At 49.4% G+C, this 20,504-nt stretch overlaps 1 protein-coding gene across 11 annotated transcripts in view; it reads left to right on the forward strand.

Annotated features, from left to right (window-relative positions):
* The first annotated feature begins 3,354 nt into the window (after positions 1 to 3,354).
* The window catches only part of PLEKHA7 (pleckstrin homology domain containing A7), a 209,604-nt gene continuing 192,454 nt past the window's right edge, over positions 3,355 to 20,504 (forward strand). For all 11 annotated transcript variants that reach the window (XR_004919342.2, XM_036098636.2, XM_036098638.2 and 8 more), the window contains exons 1-3: positions 3,355 to 3,452; positions 3,568 to 3,644; positions 3,738 to 3,795. Coding sequence is in view for 10 of the 11 variants with exons in the window: in XM_036098636.2 (XP_035954529.1) it covers positions 3,367 to 3,452; positions 3,568 to 3,644; positions 3,738 to 3,795 (221 nt within the window). In the remaining variant the exon portion in view is untranslated. The remainder of the gene's footprint in view (positions 3,453 to 3,567; positions 3,645 to 3,737; positions 3,796 to 20,504) is intronic.

The following is a 20,504-nucleotide window of genomic DNA, read 5'->3' on the forward strand; positions in this document are numbered from 1 at the left end:
GGTGGGGACACAAACAAGGGATATCTTATTCAGCATGATGCTCCCTATACATTAATAGCAGTATACCATACACTCAGTTCTGCATCTTGTATTCCACTTAATATCTTGGAGACCATTCCACATCAGTAGACATCTAGCTCATTCTTTTTTAAAAATTATTTATTTTAATTTTTAGACTTTATTTAGAGCAGTTTTAGGTTCACAGTAAAATTGAGAGGAAGGTACACAGACTTCCTATATACTTCCTGCCCCCCTGCCCTCTAAACACATAGCTTCCCCCATCATCAACATCACTTATAGAATGGTACATTATTTAACAAGGATGAACCTACATTGACACATCATAAGCACCCAAAGTCAACAGTTTACCTTAGGGTTCAATCCTGGTGCTATACATTCTATAGGTTTGGATAAATGTGTAATAACATGTACCGATTATTATAATAGTATATGAAGTATTTTCCCTGCCCTAAAAATCCTCTGTGCTCTGCCTATTCACCCTTCCTCACCACCCCTGCCTACAGAACTCTTTTTCACAGAAGATATTAGCACAGAAAATGTCCATAATTTACCAAAGTGCTAATGATCCATTGATGCCAATGTCATATGAAATTCTAGAATTAACAGATAACTTATATTGTAAAGAAATATGTTTCACTTATTCTTTTTTCCACTGCTACCTCATTCTTTTTAACAGCTGAATATCATCCCATTGTAGGAGTATGACATAATTTAATTAACCTGTTATTTTCTATTTAAATTGAGGCATGATTGACACATGACATTATATTAGTTTCAGGTGTACAACATAATGATTCAATATTTGTATATATTGCAAAATATCACCACAATAAGTCTAGTTAATATCCATCACCATACAAACCTGTTCTTTTCTTTTTTTTTTTTTTAAAGATTTTGTTTATTTATTTGACAGTGAGAGAGGGAACACAAGCAGGGGGAGTGGGAGAGGGAGAAATAGGCTTCCCGCTGAGCAGGGAGCCCAACGCGGGGCTCGATCCCAGGACCCTGGGATCATGACCTGAGCCGAAGGCAGATGCTTAACCGACTGAGCCACCCAGGCGCCACCAAACCTGTTCTTTTCTGACAGACATTTAGGTTGTATACAGTCTTTTGTAACTGTTGACAATGCTGCAGTGAATACTCTGGTACACAAGTCTTTGTGTCTCTGTGTGAGTACTAATGTAAGATAAATTTCTAGTAGTGGAATTGCTAGGTCAAAAGGTATTGCATTTAAATTGTAATAGTTGTTGCCAAATTGCCTTCAAAGAGACAACCATTTTATAGTTCCACCAACAATGTCTTTCTCTACAATGTACATTTTTGCCAATCTGATATCTAAAAAATAGTATCTCACCTTAGTTTTAATCTGTTATTATGAGGTGGTTGAGTATCTTTTTATTATTTTTATTATTTTATTATTATTTTTAAAGATATTATTTATTTGTCAGCCAGAGAGAGAACAAGCAGGGGGAGCGGCAGGCAGAGGGAGAAGCAGGCTCCCTGCTGAGCAAGGAGCCCAATTTAGGACTCGATCCCAGGACCCTGGGATCATGACCTGAGCTGAAGGAAGATGCTTAACCGACTGAGCCACCCAAGCGTCCCTCTTTTTGTTTGTTTAGAAGCCACTTGTATTACTTTTCTGTGAACTGTGTTCATATTCTTTGCCCATTTTATTATTTTAAATTAATATTTAAGAATAAAAACACAACTTTCTCATTGTCATTTGCTCAAGAACCTCCCCAAAGGCTGGAGGCCCTTTCAAACAGGTGTTCGGTGGTCCCCACAATCACACCAACTCCCTCTTTCTAACTTGTATCAGCCTCCTTCCCCAATACCACTGTCTGTCTCAAGGAAGGGCATCTTTATGGTCTCAACATCCCATACCCTTCCCATGAGCCTGTGTTTGCTCTCCCATCCTCCCCCTCTGGGATGCTCTCTTCTCAGCCAATCCTGACCACTCCTTCTGGGCCCAACTGATTGCCACCTGTCTAGGATGCCTTTCTGAATAAGAGTGCCTACACTACCTAGCGTCTCCTGTGAGCCTTTCCACCAATTACAGCCTATACCCCTGGAAGGTTGGCCTTGACATCTCCCAGAGCCCAGTTTCCTCTCCTGTCTATGCTCAGCATACAGGGGTGTCAGTGTGGAGTGTGTATTGTGCACCTTTTCAGCATTTATTGAATGTGTGCATGAGTGAGGCACTGCTCTAAGCACTGAGAATATGGCAGTATATGAGACAGAACAAGGTCCCGCCTCTCATCCCGCTGAAATTTTAGTGTATGTGCAGGTGGCTAATATACAACATACAAGGCAATAAACACACACGAGGATACGAATGTCAATTAAGTGTACACAAGCAATGGAATAGATAGTGAAGGCAGAAGGGAAAGGGTCTCCTTTGGACAAAGGGGCCAGGGGAAGGATGCCCCTGGAGCTGAGATTCGAGCACAGGCCTATGAGAAGGCTCCAGCTATGTAAAGAACTTCCCAGAGGCCCTACTAGAGGCCCAGTCTGGCGGGTCTGCTCTTCTAAAGATAGACTGAGATGCAGCAGGTCCACAGCGTCTCTCTTTCTGTCATTTGACAGGAATTGAAGGCAGAAGCCTACACTCCAGTTAACTTCAGGGCTCTGTGTGGTGTATGTGGGGAGAACCTGCACCCTCCTGCTTCATATCCGAGCTGCAAACCTGGGAAAATGAAATCATGCTTGACCTGACATTAATAATGGAGCACCTGCTCCAGGCCAGGGTTCATTTAATCACTTTACACCATTGTAACTTCATATCTTCACAACAATCCCTTGTGGTACTTACTAGTCACTTTATTTTACAGAGGAAAGAACAAACCGAGGCTGGCAATATGGATGCAACCTGTTTAGGTTTGCCTGGTTCAGAAAGAAGTACAGCTCCCGGAGGCAGAAGGTCTGTCATGGGGGTCGGGTGGGGTTCCCTGGAGCATTCGGGGAGCACCTTGTTTCCGGAGTTTGCCCGCGGCGCCCCGACAGCGGCCCTCGGCCCCGCCCGGGTCTCCCGGGCTCAGGGGCCAAGGGGCGCGCGGCGGGCGCGCCCGGGCCGGCGGGCTGGGGGCGGGGAAGGCGCGGGGACAAAGGCCGCGGCCACCGCGCTCCGGTCGGCCCGTGCGGCGGCGAACTCCGGCGGCGGTGCTGGGACTCGAGACTCCCAGGACGTCGCCGCGCGCCGCGATGAAGCGCCCCAAGCCGCCCCCGGGGCCCGCGCAGGCAGAGCCCGCCGGCCCGCCGCCCGCACCGCCCCCTCCGCCCCCTCCCCCGCCTCCGCCCCCTCTCCCCCGCCCCGCGGCGGCCGCGGCGGCTCGGCGCTCGGCGAACATGGCGGCGGCGGCGGTCGGGCGGGACACTTTACCTGAGCACTGGTCCTATGGCGTGTGCCGGGACGGCCGCGTCTTCTTCATCAAGTGCGGCGCGGGAAAGCGGGCACGCGGGCGTGGGCGCGGGGCCGGGCGGGGTGCGGGACCGGGCGGGCGCCCCCGGAGCGGCGGCGGCGCTAACAGGTGCACCTCTCTCCCGCAGTGACGAGCTCCGCCGCACGACCTGGCTGCACCCGCGCACCGGGGAGCCAGTCAACTCGGGCCACATGATCCGCTCAGGTGGGAGCCGGGCCGGCGGGGTGGGCGGCAGCGCTCGGGGGGCGCGCGCCCGGGCGGCTCAAGTTTGACCCGACTTTTTTGGCATTTCCGCAGACCTGCCCCGCGGCTGGGAGGAGGGCTTCACGGAGGAGGGAGCCAGCTACTTCATCGAGTGAGTGACCCGGGCGCCGCGCTCGCACCTGTGCGACGGGATCCGACCGGTTCCCGCCGCGCGCCCCCGCCCCCCGCCTCCCGCGCGGGTCCCGGGCGAGTTGGCGCGCACAGCGCCGCGGCCGCACTCCTGTGGGGTTTTGTGTGCCGGAGTTGTGTGGCGGGCTCCGGGAGAGGGGGCGGCGGGGTCTGCCTCTCCGCGGGGGGCCGCAGTCCGGGCCGCAGACGGGGCGGGGGCCGCAGACTGCCCCCTGCTCCTGCAGTTGCGCGGGATTCGGGCGCCGGTGTGAGGGGCCGGACACTCCTCCCCGCCGGGGTCCCGGGCAGCACCGCGCCCGGCCGTGCCCCACTGGGGGTGGGGGGTGGGGGGGCGAGTGGAACTAGGAGTTGCGTCCGGGGTCCGGGAACTGGGGGCTGGGGAGTAGAGACGGAGGGAATCTCGTGTGGGGAGGACTTTGGCTTCGACCGGGTTCTCTGGGGTGGTGGGGGAGAGTCGGAGCCGCACCCCCCTCGCCCTCCAGAGCGCGGGCCAGCGGGGGAGCGGTGGGGGTGGGGAGGGAACCCATCAGCCAATAATACTCCTCGAACACTGCGCGTCTGGGAAAGCCGGTGCTCCACGGGGACAGTCACTCCTACCTCCGCTGGTCAAGCGGTAGTTGTTCAGAAAAAGCCCGCGAGCGTTGCGCCCCTAGTCAGGTTACCCCGGACCTGGGTCTGCGGAGATGGAATCGCGGGGCAGTACTCGAGGGCGCCGCCCAGCCGCGGGCACTAGTGTGGCCGTTACTTTCCCACTCCGCGCGGGTACCTGTGCTGCTGCGTTTCTCTGTAACGCTTTGCGTGCTCGCCGCGTCAGCTCCCTGCGGTCAGAACGTGCTTTTGGTCCTTTGCCCAGTGCCTGGCACAGAGTAGGCACTCGGCAAATCTTTGTTTACAGAATGAATGAACTCTCCGAGGTCTGGACGGTGGTCTGACAAGTACTATTACTTTTGGGGCATGTGAGTCAGAATTCCTTTCTTCACCCTCTGGAAACACTGCTAGTCAGTAGTGGAGCAGCCTAGTCGAAGCTCGGTGGTCACAGAAAATCCTGGATCCTCCCTCCCTAGTTAGGGCTCTTGGCTGATGTCTGAAATTCTGGTGGATGAGATTTATACAAGTGAACACTAGGACTGTGGCTGGGGTCCTGCCTCCCGTCTGTGTTTGAGAGAGAAGTCGGGGAGCTGGCTAAGACCTCAGAGCCTCTCAGTCAGTGGGCCTGTCTGACCCTATCTGCATTCATTGATATTTATTGGATTTCTCCTTGTGTGCCACACGTTGTTCTAGGCATTGGAACCACAGAAATGAAAGAGGCAGACAACGTGTGGGTGCTCATGGAGCTTGCAGTCTAGTGGGGAGAGGGAGCAGAAAATAAGTTTAAAAACCAAGAATAGTGTCAGCAGTAACTATTATGCAGAAAATTAAAATAACGTAATGTGATATCAAGTAACTGGGTGGTGGTGGTGGATTGAGAGGTCTGTGGTGGTGTTTCTGAATAGGTGACATTTAAGGTAAAATTTGAATGTCAGGAGAGACATTGTGTTGATGAGATGGCAAAGCATTTCCAGAAGACACCAGCCAGTGCAAGGGCTTGAAGGCAGAAAGAGCTTCAAGTTCAGAGTGGAGAGGCCAGTGTGGCTGGAATATGGTGAGCAAGGGAGAAGGTCACAAGAGAAGAGGTTACAGATAGGAGAGAGCAAATGGTGTAGGACGTTAGGAGCCAGGGTAAGGGGTTTTTAAACTTGATTCTAAGCCCAGCGAGAAATCACGGGAGGGTTTTAAGTGGGGGGCAAGGTGATTTGATGTGCATTTTTAGAAAGATCATTCTCCCTGCTGTAGAGTGGGCTGTATGTAGGTGGCAGCTGTAGTGGGCAGGATAGTAGTAGCAGGCTGTGGCTGATGACTTGACGAGGGGGTAGCACTGGACATGCTTTCATCTGAAGCATGCAGATTCAGGCTTGATGATCTGGACAGTCTGTGAGAGAAAGAGAGTCAAAGAGGACTCCCAAAGATGAGCTCCTGAGTGGATGGTACTCCTGTCACTCAGGTGGGAGGGCTGGGAGGAGGAGCAGGTTGGGAGGGGGGGTGTGGGGGTGTGGGGGGTGGGGCATGAGCTCTTGTTCTGACATGTGAGATATGAGTATGTCCACTAGTCAGATGGATGGATCCTGAAGCTCAGAAGAGAGAGGACTGCAGAGGTGTATTTGGGTATTGTAGGTGATGTTCAAGGCCACAAGATTAGTTGAACTCACCTTGGAAGAGTGCATAGACAGAAAAATGACCTAAGCCTTGGGACATAGCTGCATTTAGAGGTTGGGGAAAGAGGTGGATCCAGCAAAGGAGACTGAGAAGATAGGAGGAAACCCAGTAGAATGAGGGTTCACAGAAGCTTAAAGGACAGAACCTGACTGGAGTAGGTAGAGGGGAAAATATGGGGTGCAGAATGGGGTCAATAAACATAGGTGAATCTTTCAGGCAGTTTTGTTATGAAGCAGGTTTGAGACATTAGCTGAGAATTGGGGAGGTTTTGGGTTTGAGGTGGGGGTGCGGGTGTCTGTTTTTTTAGTGGGAGAGGGTAGAGCATGTTTTGTTCTGCTGGGAATGATCCAGTAGAGAGGGAGAAATGGATGATGCAGGAAAGAGATGGGACCGTTCCTGGAGCAGTGTTTCTGACAAGGTGAGAGGGTGGGGATCTGGGGATCCTGGGTGTAGGTCTCAGGGGTCCCAGCTGGGAACAGGGCCTTTCATCCATTTGACGGGAGGGAGGGCTGCCCATGTCAGAGCCCATGCTAGGGGGCTGATAGGTTCAGTGAGGGGAGACATGGGTATTCCTGTCTGATAGTATCTGTCTTTACTGTGAAGTACTGGGCTAAGTCTTGAGTTGGGGGACTTGAGGGCTGGGTAGGACTCTGTCAGCCATTGCTGCAGCCTCCCGCCCTTCTCTCTTTTGCTGACTCTTCTGTGGTGACTCTGTGAAGTTCCTAGTGATTATCCTATAGCAAGCTCTGGCTCCCCACCCCGAGGGTGTCCTCCCAGGCCTAGGGGAAAGCAGTATGTGACTGATCCCCTACCTTCAAAGGCCAGCCATACGGGGAGGCTGGGACACTGTGGCAGCCGACTGTATTTCCTGTCTCCTGAGACAACTTCTTGAGAGACTGAAGGGTTTGGGAGTAATTGTTCTTCTTTTCCTCACATAAAAAATGCTCTGCTTTAGTCAGCTTTCTTAGATTTGCTCTGATCATTTCTGAATGTTCTATTTATTTATTTATTTATTTATTTACTTTTGGATCCTCCTCTAATATGCCTCAGTTAGAGGGACAAAGCATTGGCATAGCTGGTTTTATTTTCCCCAGTGGATCCTTGGTCTGGAAAGTTTTGTGAGGTTTTCAAGATGCATTAGTTGCTCCTGATATTTAGCAGATGTTTGATACTCTCCAGAGTACCTACATTTCTTTCTTTCTTTCTTTCTTTCTTTCTTTCTTTCTTTCCTTTCTTTCCTTTCTTTCTTTCTTTTTCTTTTCTTTCTTTCTTTTTTTCTTTCTTTCTTTCTTTCTTTCTTTCTTTCTTTCTTCTTTCCTTTTCTTTTCTTTTCTTTTCTTTTCTTTTCTCTCTTTCTCTCTTTCTCTTTCTTTCTTTTCTTCAATACAGGGTTCTTTAACCCTGCTGTACATAAGAAAACCCAGAGTGATTTTTCTTTTTTTTTTTAGTAATCTCTACATCCAACATGGGCTTGAACTCATGACCCTGAGATCAAGAGCCTTATGCTTTACCAACTGAGCCAGCCAGCCAGGCACCCCCAGGAGTACATTTCTTAAAGCAGGAAAACTCGAGCTAAGGCTGGTGCATTTTGGTTTTGATTTCTGCACTTGGGTTCAATTTTGGTGTTTAGGGGAAAAACATAAAAGGAATCTACTGCTGGTTCCCCTAATTCTAGACTTGGTGATGCTGATATCCTCTTTAAGAAGACTTATACTCTGGGGGTACCTGGATGGCACAGTTGGTTAAGCATCTGCCTTTGGCTCAAGTCATGATCCCAGAGTCCTGGGATTGAGCCCCAGGTCGAGCTCTGTGCTCAGCCGGGAGCCTGCTTCTCCCTCTGCCTGCCATTCCCCCTGCTTGTGCTTTCTCTCTCTCTCCATCAAATAAATAAAATCTTTTTAAAAAAAGAATATCCTTAAAGTGGGGTGCCTGGGTGTGCAGTTGGTTGAATGTCCGACTCTTGGTTTCAGCTCAGGTCGTGATCTTAGGGTCGTGAGACTGAGCCCCACATCAGGCTCTGTACTCAGTGTGGTCTGCTTGGGATTCTCTCTCCCTCTCCTGCCCCCCCCCCCCCGCCCCCGTTCAGCGAGGAGTCTTCTTCTTCCTCTGCCCCTCCCCCTGCTCATGCTCTCTCTCTTTTGCTTTTTCTCTCTCTCAAATAAATACATAAAATCTTAAAAAAAAAACAACTTATACTCTAAAACTTTTCCACTTTCTCATGAGTCTCTTAGCCAAGTAGCAAGATATAATACTAATGGAGGTAATAGTGTCATTAACAGCAGCAGCAATAATAGTAGTAGCAATTATGTAATAGCCTCATCTTTTCCAGTTTTTGAAAAATGCCAGGAACTGTTTTATCACTATTATGTGATTTAATTCTCACAACAATTTGATGAGGTAGGAATTGTTACCAGTTCCATTTTACTGATGTGGAAACTCATAGTAATCCTGGGCATACCAACAGCAGAGGGCAGTTGGCTTTTTTTGGTACCTTTTCTTACTTGGTTTTTATAGCAGCAGAAGAGCAGAGATTATCATATTCTTTTTTTTTTTTAATTATTATTATTTTTTTAGATTTTTAAAAAATTTTATTTGACAGAGAGAGAGCGAGAGAGGGAACACAAGCAGGGGGAGTGGGAGAGGGAGAAGCAGGCTTCCGGCTGAGCAGGGAGCCCGATGCGGGGCTCGATCCCAGGACCCTGGGATCATGACCTGAGCCGAAGGCAGACGCTTAACCAACTGAGGCACCCAGGCGCCCCGAGATTATCATATTCTTTAAAAGATTTTATTTATTTATTTGACAGAGAGAGACACAGCGAGAGAGGGAACACAAGCAGGGGGAAAGGGAGAGGGAGAAGCAGGCTTCCCGCTGAACAGGGAGCCCGATGCGGGGCTTGATCCCAGGACCCTGGGATCATGACCTGAGCCGAAGACAGATGCTTAACGACTGAGCCGCCCAGGCGCTCCTGTCATATTCTTTAGATGATCAAACTCCAGTCCATGAAGGTTCAGTGATTTGTGTGGGGTGCTTAGAGCTGGGACCAGAAAGTAGATCTTCAGTCTCTAATATGGTACCCATGGTAGTGGGGTGGCTTCTACCCTAGGTCACAGGTGTGAGGCAGCATTGATGCTTGAAGGAGCCTTGTGCCAAGTGCCATTGCTCTGAGTCAGACTGCCCGAGGCTCACAGGGCCAGAGTCCTTCTTGGCTTTTGCTGGGGATTGAGGCGCCTGAGAAAGGCAGCAGCCTTTGGTCTCCTGAGCTGATTGGTGGTGGTGCAAGTCTCTGATTAGTAAGAAGTGGAAGACAATTAATTAGTAAAAGCAGTTTGGCAGACACAGCCTTTTCAAATGTGAGACCCATGAGGGTGAAGTTCTAGAACAGGCCTTGGGAGCAAGAGTGTTACACTGGGCTGGTTTTCGGGGGTTTTGTCGCACCCTGTGAGTTGGGTTCTCCCTACAGCAGGCTTTGAATAGGTCCTGAGTCAATAAAGAGGATGAATGGAGAGAGGAGGGGTCAGGCTGATACCCTGTTCTGCATTTCTGAGACATTGGTACCCAGCCCAGCGCTGGGCTCTGAGTAGGCACTAAATATCTGGAGTGTGATTTTGTATTCAGCAAACCCATTTTCTCTGAAATTAAAGGGAAAGAGGAATTGGGGAATGAAGGCTGAACCAGGGATGACAGAATGTCCAGGGGGGTACCCCAGTGGGCTGTAGGCACCAAGTATAGAAGGCCCTTTGGAAAAGTCTGTGAATACTGGAAGGCCCAGGAAGGTGCCCTCTTGAGATTTAATTATGCCATCACCCAAGGGACAGTCTTCCAGGCCCCCCTGCATTTCCTGTCTGCCACATTTTTCTCCCCAGACAAATGTTGAACTTCATGTTAGTGAAATTTGTCTTGTAGAGTGCCAAACTGTTGGTTCATTTATTTGCCCTCTTTCTCATCTGTCATCTTTCTCATTGCTGGGAATAGCAGTCCCAGAAACTTTATTTCAAACCAGAAAGTAACACCTCTGCAAAGAATTTCTGGGAAACAGCCGCTCACATCTATTTAAAATGGAAATTCTGAAACCTCTTGTTGAAGGTTAAGAAAAGCTTCTTCCAGCTTGGCCAGTTTTGGCATAATCCCACACTTTACGTTTCATTTCCTGGTTGTTTTATCGAGAGTGAAAACTGGCTCAGGGACTGAAGCTTTAGGTCCTGTACAAAAGGAACAACAGCGGTGTTGTGCAGAAAGCAGAAGAAAGGATTAGGAGCCGTGATTTGTACCATGTTCTCAAAACCAGCCCAGAAAAGATCTGGGAAAACCTCTTTAAGAAAAACGGTTGCAAGAGGCTCCTAAGGCTCTTCACCCCTGTGAGGGGTGTGCTTCAGAGAAAGGACAGGGGTGGGTGGTGAGAAGAGGTGCTATCCCCGATTTCCAGGGCCGTGTATGTGAAGAGGGTGGGTGGAGGTTTCATGTGCATTGATGGAGCTCTGTCCATTCTCTCAATATTTATGGGAGTAAACTTCAGGCTTCTTAAATTAGGGCTTTGGAAAAAGGAGTCTCTTTGAGAAAGCACATCAGAATGTGACTGTTTGGTGATTTAATGAGGGGCTTGCTCCAGTTTTCCCATGTCTTCAGAAGAGAGCACGGGTTTGAATCTCTGCTCAGTAAATTGGCATGGTGTCTTACGTCAGTACTAGCAGAGGGAGAAACACGGAGGAATATGGTTTTATTTGACTGTTGCCTTTAAATGGCTGTCAAAACATTTGTTTCCGATTTTCTGAAATGACAAGTGTTTTGGGTTAATGTTTTATTGTTTACGGAGTGCTTCATGAACATTAGCTGGTTGGAGGCTCACAATTACTGTATTTTTTAGTGCAGAAAAGTTGGCTCAGAGGGGTAAAGGGACTTCCTAAAGCCTCATGCTGTGTTAGTTCAGCCTTTTCAGAGTTCAGAGAAGACATGGACATGTTGTTGTCTCAGACAAGGGCTTCTCAGACTTTTCAGCCATAGCTGAATGACAGAAGAGGATGAAGGTGAACTCGCCTGGGAGATTGGATGGTAGGAAACGTCATCAAAATGTGGGTACTATCCAAAAATTCACGTAGACTTGACTCTCAATTTAACTTATTATAAAATCCCTTCCCGTATCTTCCATTAAGATCAGTGCTGTGGTAGGATGTATCATGTTCGTTGTATGGCTTTGTGTTTTCCTAAACAGAAACATGTGTTCCCAGGACACCAATTCCCCTGTTCTGTCGTAAGGGCCCAGGGGAGTGTGGGGAGACGGCTCATCGGCTTCCAGCCTCTCTGGGTTGTGCATCTCCAAAAAGGGCTGTATAGGCTCTGTGGAAGACATCAGCAGCTGTTGAGACCTCGGGTCATCTTCTGAGTTGTGCCAGACCACCCCTCTGCTTCCCATCCAGCCTACTCCCGGTCACCTGGATACTGGCTGGGTTCTTCTGGAAGCCAAAGCCAGCCAGGCAACTTCATCATGCAGACAAATGTACAGGGGTTGTGTATGTGGTGGTAGTGTGTGTAAGGAGGTGGTGGGTAGGTGCCTTGGCTCTAGATTCCCAGATTCTAATTCCAGTTCCACCAGTTACAGCTCCCTGTCCTTGGTAGGTTACCTACTCCTTTTAAGCCTCACGTCCTCACCAATGAAATGGGGATAAATGTGGGGATTACATGAATTAATTGGTGGAAAGTGTGCCTAGTAGGTGCCTGACACCTAGTAAATGCCCAATAAATGTGAGCTCCTCTTTGTACATCCACACATCTATAAGATGGGGTGGAAATGTGAATTCTGAGTCCTTATTACATTCAGCTGCTGCTGGAGAAATCTGGTGTCCTTGAACTGGGGTTTCCTGGGTCAGGAGAATGCAAACTGTAGGACTCAACTCAGAATTTGGACCAATAAAAACTGCATAACCATTATGGTTATTAAAAGGATGTCCTCATTCCTGGGAAATACTGACGTATTTGCTCTCAAATGGTTGAGAAAAAACTGTGTGTGTGTGTGTGTGTGTGTGTGTGGTAGGGGAGCGGATGATAGAGCAGATGGAGCAACATGTTTACAATGGGTGAGGCTGGGTGAGGGGTGCTATTCTTGCACCTCTTCTGTAAGTTTAAAATGATTTCCAAATTAAAAGTTAGTTAAAAAAAAAAACCAACACTAACCTTGACCATCAGGGCTATGCTGTCCCAAGGCCACGGGTACCTTGTCCAGGCTGTAGGGACCTGGGGACCAAGAGCCCAGGGTAATGAGGTGTGAAAACACTCCTGGGTTGGCTGTTTCCTGGGCATTTAGAAGCCTGCACAGATGTCCGCTCCTTAATCTGGGTGGCCACCTGGTTATCGGCTCTGACTGCTGAAGGACAGACTTATTGTCTGGTGCTTCCTGGGCCCCAGATGTCAACAGTAATAATCTTCATGGTATTCTATAGTTGAAAAACACATACATTCCTTTTAAAGGCAGGTATTTTTATTAGCCTCATTTTACAGATCAAGCAGTGGAGGCTGCGGGAGGGACAGGGTTAAAAGATCTTTCTGATGAGCATCAGTAGGGGAGCTGGGACTTAGAACCTGAGTCGTCTTGGCTCCAAATTTGTGCACTGTTTCTACCATGGTGTCTTCTGACTTGCATAGCCACTCCCTCTGTAGTGAATCCTCCTGTAGGGTTATCCTTTCCAAAATTGGTCCTCTGTACTTTCCCTGATGACCCTTTGGGCCTCCTTCAGAAAGTCCCCTGCAGGGCAAATGAGTGATGGGTGGGTTGGATGGTCCCTAGGCAGGGCAGTGGGCAGGTCCCTGGTGCTCTGGGAGAGAGGACTGAGACCCCCTCCCCCACCCCAACCATGTCAGCTGACCACAGCTTAGGGGCTGATGAGCCTCTTAAGCCTGCTTACAGCCAGGCTGTCTCTTTCAGGTTCTGCCAGAAGAGTGTTTCCAGCGTCATGGCCAGTGTTCTCAGGGTTTCTTAGGGGCTTTTTCTGCCAAGGCAGAGCCCTCACCCTCTTGAGGTCTGACAGCTTGGGGTTAGCATGCAGTCTCTTCCAGGGGCTGCTGGCTGCCTCTTGTGCTTCCCTGGAACAGTCTGCAGTGCAGGTGGGGTGCAGTGTGCTTGGGGATGGAGGGGGCAGAGGGCCCATTGAGGCCCTCTACCTAGAACCCTGGCTGCACAGCCTCCAGCGTTCTCTCCCCCTGGGTGAAGTGGGAGGTGAGACAGCCTCCTTCCCAGGAGGAGTGGAGTCAGAGCAATGTTGTAGGTTAGCGCAGTCACCTTTGCAATAATCATATCCTCTTCACTTGCAAACCGAGTTGTCTGTGCAGATCCACAGATGGAACCAGTGGGCCACCTTGAAGAGTGGTGAACACCTTACTGGAAGGGCAGTTTAATGGGAGGCTGGATGGCGTTTGGTCCAGGATTCACCTGTTGAGTCATCTGCTATATGCCATTCTCCACACTGGGCGCTGTGGAGAGAGATAGATGTCATCTCTGCCCTCCAGCAGTGCCCAATCCAGGAGGTGAGAGGGACACTGGGCAGTTTCAGTATAAGTGACTGGGGCTGGGGGCCCTGAGGACGGGGCCCTAGGGAGCTTCAGAGGGTGAGTATGAGGAAGGCCAGGCATCTGTGGAGCAGAGCAACAGGCAGCCCAAGGCAAGAGAGGCCAGTGGAGGAAATTGGAAGGAACAAGGGGGTGGGGACAAAGCTAAAGTATGTGTGTGCTTGTCTGCATCTTGAAGAGGCTGGTGCTGAGTTGAGGCATAGTAGGGACTGGTCCTGGATAACACCCTTCACTAGTAGCTGAGCTTCAGGAGAGTGGTGTATTTGGGGATATTGCCCCAGGGGTTCCCCGGCTCCTGTGTCTGAGGGGTGGCGCCACGTGGGGGTTATAAAACATGAATTCTGGAGTCTGAGTACCAGGGTTGAAATCTCGGCTCTGCTGCCAGGTTGGACAGGTCACTTAAACCTCTCTGTGTCTTCAGATGTTTCTTCATCTGTAGAATGGGGACAATGACTGTACTGTCTGTCCGCTTAGAATAGTGCCTGGCTAATCTCACATGTTATGTAAGAATTAACTATTACCATTACTGCTCCTAGAGAGGAAGCCCCTTCCTGTGGTGAAGTGTGGCGTATTCAGCAGAAAGCTGTGGTTCATTCTCTTCGGGGAAATCTCCTAAGATCAGGCTCCAGGAGGGAGAAGTGTGTTTTCTTGTCGAGACTTGTCCTTAAAAGGAAGCTGGATACTAAATCATTGGTGCCTAAATACCAAAGAAATGATTCTTCATCTTTGAAGCCCTGTGTGGCTGTGTCCAACCAGAGAGAAAATGAATAGGTTTTTTGTACTTAACGATCAACACATTTTCCAAATGGGCAGATTTGATACACTCCCCTTTCACCCTCCACCCCCATCCCCTGGTGAGAGTGTTCGCTGGTGTTAGTATTAGTGTTTGCATTGCCTGGCAGGGCATCTAGCTCTCTTTTTGGAGGTAGTGACCCTGGGATCTATCTATGCCAGAGCACTTGATGAAGGAGTAGTAAGGATGGACATGAAGTAGAAACTGTTCTAGAATGCTGAGCCAGAGCTTCTAGGGGGTGGGATTGGGAATCAGCATTATTACAAGTTCCACAAGTGCTTCTATGGATGCTGAAAGTGGAGACGTCTCAGAGCTCCAGCTTCCCCACAGTAATGATATTGTACAATAATGATAATGCTACTTTACTTCCTGGTGTTATTGAGAATTTATGGAGAATCTAATGTGATGATGGCCTGTCTGCAGCTCCTGTAGGCACATAGTAGGTGCTTAGGCGTTTCGAGCCTTTTCATTTACAGGAGGCCCTCTGTTGGAACTGATTGGATGAAGCTGTGGGAAGGGCCCTGAGAAAGTGTCAGTAGGCACAGCTGTCTGTTAATGCCCACCTGTTACCCAGAGTAGATCCCCTGGCCCCTGGTGGGCCTCAGGTTTCCCCCATGGAGGTTGGGAATGTGCTGCCATTCCCTCTGCCCAGACGATGCTTGGCAGTCCTAGAGGCAGGCAGTGGGTCTGGTCATGTGGGTGAGCACTGAGTGGGGACTACATCTGCCTGGGGGTGGGGGGGTGGTACATCCACATCTCAGAACCCCAGGACCACTTAGAGATCCTTCCAAGGGCAGAGGAAGGCCTGGAGTAAGGGGTGTGCTCTTCTGAGTGATTGACATTGAGTCAGAGCAGGCAAGCAGGCTGCAATTAAGTTGAGAAATGGGAATGCTACTCTGCGTGGGAGAACAGATGTGTCCCGGCGGACAGTGGTGATGATGAGGAAGTCATAGAGGTGTCTGGTGTTGTAGGCTTCCCTGAGCTGGTCCTGGGGGAGATGGAGCAGGGGCAGGATTGTGACCCGGAGATGGAGCAGGGGCAGGATTGTGACTTGGTGCCACGAATAGCTCGCCAGCTCTTTGGGAACAGTGTCAGGCACAGAGCCAATCCTCAACCAAATTGGTGTGGGTTGGTTGATCTGACATTTGGCCTGACCTTCTTAGCATTGGCAGCCATACAAGGAGAGAGCGTTGATTGGAATTGGGAGTCAATTGGGGTTGTAAGCTGACCACAATGTCCGTGGTCAGGATCCCTGGGAGGGGAAAAGGTTTCCTTCCTTGCCTAGGAAATTGTTGGGAGAGATTTTTTTTTTCTCAGCACATTCTGACCTGGGGATTTAAAGAAAGATGAATGCTGCGAAGCTAAATATCTGTAATCACTGTACCCATTAATGCGTTTCTAAATGGCATTGGTGGTACCTGAAATTACATCCATTTACCAAGGCTTTGAATAATTACATTTTTTGAGCCCTGGTGTGTGGGTGGGAGCTGGAGAGTGCTCAGTCGGCTTCTCTCAGCCCTCCTCACCTGAAAATGCATAGACGTGTTTGTGTGTTTGGCACCAGATGGTTTATAAAACACAGTGGGGATATTAATTCTTTGCGGGAGAGGAAAGTAATTGGCTTCCTATTCTGTGAATAGATAGATATTTAAATTAGAATCCAAAGCACACTCTTTTTATTTCAAAAGCTCCATGTGTCTGAGGAGCCCAGTGATTTAAGATGCAATAACTGTGTTGTGTTATCACCTCGCTGGGCCTTTTGGGGCTGCTCCTTGGGGCTGGCAGGACTGGTTGGTGCTGATTGTCTTCTTGAGTCCATGGAAAGGTTTGAGAATTTGTTTTTCTCTTTAAGGTCTGTATTGGGATTTGGCTTGGTTTTGGGGTTCAGTGAGCTGAGCGCTAGGGCAGAGGGACTGTCAAACCGAGAAGCCAATGCTTTTGTTGAGTCCTTACTTGCTTGTTTTACAAATACTTATCTAGTGCTCACCACGGGCATTGTTTTAAGGGCTTAACAGACATGGGCTCATTTAATCCCACTACCAACCCTATGAGGTAGGTACTTATCCTCATTTTACACATGAGGAATGTGATGCACAGGCAGGTTAGGGAACTCACAGCACAGGTGTTAGGTGGCAGGGCAGGGATCATCCCCGGCTGCCCTTAATTGGTGGTCCTCATGGTCCCTTTGAGCCCTGCTTGGCCTGTTTCCACCATGCTCCATGGTGGACCGTGCTGCGGTAGATTAGGGGAACTGTAGGGTTGCGGTTGAGCACGCAGGCTTGGCAGCCCAACTTTGTGGCTGTGGAACTCAGGTGAGTCATTTAACCTCTGAACAAAATGGGGCAAATGCTGATATCTGTCCCGTGGGTCTTTTGTACTGGTTAAATGAGAGTAATACAGACAGTCCCTGACTTATAATGGTTCAACTTATGATTTTTTGACATGACCGTGGTGGGAAAGTGATACACATTCCATAGACACCATACTTTGAATTTTGAGTTTTGATCTTTTCCCAGGTTAGCGACAGGTGTTGCGACATTCTCTGGTGATGCCGGCCTGCGGCAGTGAGCACAGCGCCGAGTCAGCCACGAGATCATGAGGGTAAACAACCGATAGACTTACAACCATTGGTTTTTTTTATTTTTATTTTTTTACTTTCAGTACAGGATTCAGCATTACAGGAGATTTTCAACACTTTATTATAGGCTTTGTGTCAGATGATTTTGCTCAACTGTAGGCTAACTGAAGTATTCTGAGTACATTTAAGATAGGCTAGCCTAAGCTATGGCGTTGGATAGGTCAGGCGTATTGAATGCATTTTTAACTTTGATATTTTCAATACAGAGTGAGTTTATCCGGGTATAACCCCACTGTAGGTTGAGGAAGTATGGACATGTGAAATACTCAGTTCCCAGAGCATAGTAGAGTTCAGTAAATTTTAGCAAGTATTTCCATGAATGTTTTTCTCTGTAATGGCTGATTGGTCCAAGCATATTTGGGTAACTCCTTGACTTATATCCCACAGAGACTCTTATCTTCTGATATACACGGAGGGTACTTGCGTATACTGTCCAGCTCAGATTCTCAGTTACAGGCATTTTCTAATAGAGGGCATTGAACATCCTGATGCATTTTGCTGAGGGTTAAAAATGTCCAACTGTACTTGCTATTTTTAACCACAGCTGCACCCTAATTATGCCGTTGGCTGTTCCAGCTGAGGGGGTGAGGCAATTTGGATATAGTTGCACCAAAGGTTGTATCTCACCCAAGCTCTGGCTTGCTTCCCCTGGGCAAGAGGAGAAATAGCTCTGGTGATAATGGAAAAATGGAGAGGGGAGGCTGGGTTCAGTTTGGCCTTTGTGTATCCGTTTTTGCCGTGTATTGGCACCATATTTGTTGTACTCTGGGGGATGTCAGGGAGCCCAGGGAACTGGTGAAGCAAGGTATCTGCACAGCTTCAGGTGATAGGATGGTCAAATGGTGTGTGACTAAGAGTCAGGTAAATAGTGTGGATGTAGCATGGAAAAGAATGTCCAGGAGGAAACAGTTCAGGGGTTAGAGGAGTCAGGGAAGACTTGGGGGGTTTTATGAGTTGGGATTGGGTGGGGACAAGACAGGGAGCGGGTGCTTCAGGGGGACTAGCATTCATCATTCAGGGGTCCCTTCATTTAGCAGACTTTTACTGAGCACTGTGTGTGTGCGCCAAACGTTGGTCTGGGCACTGGATACCAAAATGAGTAAGGCAAAGTGGAGAACATAGTTTTGAGAGGCACAATGGCCCTTGGAGCATGGTGTGGTACGGGATTGCCTGGGTTTGAATCCCCGCCCTGCCACTTACTAGCTCATGGATCCTGAGCAGGTTTAGGTAATTGGAGCATCGGTTTCTTCATCTGTAAAATGGGGATAATAATAATTGTGCTGGAGATTAAATGAGTTCATATAAAGTACTCAGAATAGTCTTGAACATAGAAAGTACTCCCGTGTGTTGGCTATTTATTATCCCTAGAATGTGACCTCCAGGAAGGCAGGAATTTTCTCTCTCGGTTGTGTTCACTGTTATATTGCTGGCTCTCAGAAAGTATCTGGTACATAGTAAGCATTCAGTTAATGAATCAAAGTGCCATTGGTGTCCTCCAGGAACCTGGGAGCCTGATCTCTGGTGGGGACACAGACATGTCAACAGCTAGACGATACTGTGCGAATGATTTGATAAGGAGAGCATGGGGACTAGAGGGGCACAGAGGAGGGCTGGCCGGGGAAGGCTTTCTGGTGGGCAAGGGGAGCCTGAGCTGGACCTTGAAAAGTAGGGATTTGTTGGATGACAAGAGGGAGTTTGGCTGTTTATGGGAGAGGAAGCACCATGGGCAGAGCTGTAAGAGAACACGACTTGTTCAAGATGAGAAGGAGAGGAAGGAGATACAAAAAAGGGCTGCACCGAGGAGCTGCGGGTCCGTCCGGAGGGCAGGGCGGATCCAGGGCATGAGCAGGGGCGTGACCAGGGCCCCACCATGGTTGTATGGGAGGAGGAGAGGATATACTGGGGTGCTGGGCATCCGCAGAGGTGGGGCTGGAGGAAGTAGGTTGGAGCCGGTGAGGGATCCCACTCAGCAGGTGACGGGTTGGCCTCCAAAGGAGAAGCTGGGTAACCCATACTGCTGCCTGGCAGCACTCCTGCCTTAAAATAGAAAGAGATGGGAGATAAAGAGTGGGTGGTGTGAGTGTCCTAAGAGTGACCTAGTTAAGACCTGCCCCCCTGGGAGGGTGAGAGCCACCCTCACCCTGCTTACCTGGTCCCTCCTCAGCTCTGGGCGATGTGCATAAGTCCTGTGGCTGGTGACCTTGGCCCCACCCTGCTTATAGGAAGTCTGGTTCCCAGGCTGTGTACTCAGTGCTTCTAGGGGAAAGGTGGGTGGGGGGGGTGCTGTGAGTAAGGGAAAGGAACAGGAAGAAGCTGGAGTCAATTGAAGAAGACTTTGAGGAAAAACTATATTTAGGCTTTAGCTTCCTACAGAGTATCATAATTCCTCATAGACTTAATTATCTGACAGATAGTAACACCCTTCCCCTCCCTTGTCTCCCCACCCTGCCTCCCAACTTCCTTAAATGCCACCCAGAGATAGTGGGGAGGAGTAAACCTGGAGGCTTTCACTTTCTTAGGCCCTCTGCCTCATTTTCCTTTGGTCTGTCTGATTTCTCTGAGGCCTTCAGGACTTATTTCTATAGCTGATAATTCCCATGCAGGATCTGCCTAAGGTCCTTGTGCAGGCCGTTTTAAACTTGACCTGGGGGGGCACCTGGGTGGCTCAGTCGTTGAGCGTCTGCCTTCGGCTCAGGTCATGATCCCAGGGTCCTGGGATCGAGCCCCGCATCGGGCTCCTTGCTCAGCAGGAGGCCTGCTTCTCCCTCTCCCACTCCCTCTGCTTGTGTTCCCTCTCTCACTGTGTCTCTGTCAAATAAATAAAATCTTTAAAAAAAAAAACAAAAACTGGACCTGGGGTTGTGAGTCCCACACACTGTGAAGATGGCCTGTGCAGGCGTGTGGAGTGGAGTCCTCTAACCATTGTGCCTGTTGGTGTTTTCCTGGTCTGCAGTCTGGTGTTGGGGGCGGGGGTGCCTCGAGCTTGTTTCTGTAATCACGTAAGCTTACTCAGCACCTCCTGTGTCCTCGCTGGCCCTTCACGTGGGAGTGGGCTCCTAGTACTGAGCCTGACAGGAGGGAAGAGTGTGAGCTGAGGGTCTTCCTAATGCCTCAGCTTCCTCTCATGGTGGGCAGGTGGGAAGGGTGGACAGAGTTGGCAGGGGCAAGGTGATGGCATAGGAGAGGTTCAGTAGGATCAGATCACATCTTACTTACAAATGTCACCAACAGGGGCGCCTGGGTGGCTCAGATGGTTAAGCGTCTGCCTTCAGCTCAGGGCATGATCTCAGGGTCCTGGGATTGAGCCCCGTATCAGGCTCCTGGTTCAGCGAGGAGTCTGCTTCTCCCTCTCCCTCTGCCTCTCCCCTGCTCATATTCCCTCTCTCTCTCTCTCTCTCTCGATCTCGATCTCTCTCTGTCACATGAATTAAA

Source organism: Halichoerus grypus, chromosome 11, assembly GCF_964656455.1.
Source record: "Halichoerus grypus chromosome 11, mHalGry1.hap1.1, whole genome shotgun sequence".
Lineage (NCBI taxonomy): Eukaryota > Metazoa > Chordata > Mammalia > Carnivora > Phocidae > Halichoerus > Halichoerus grypus.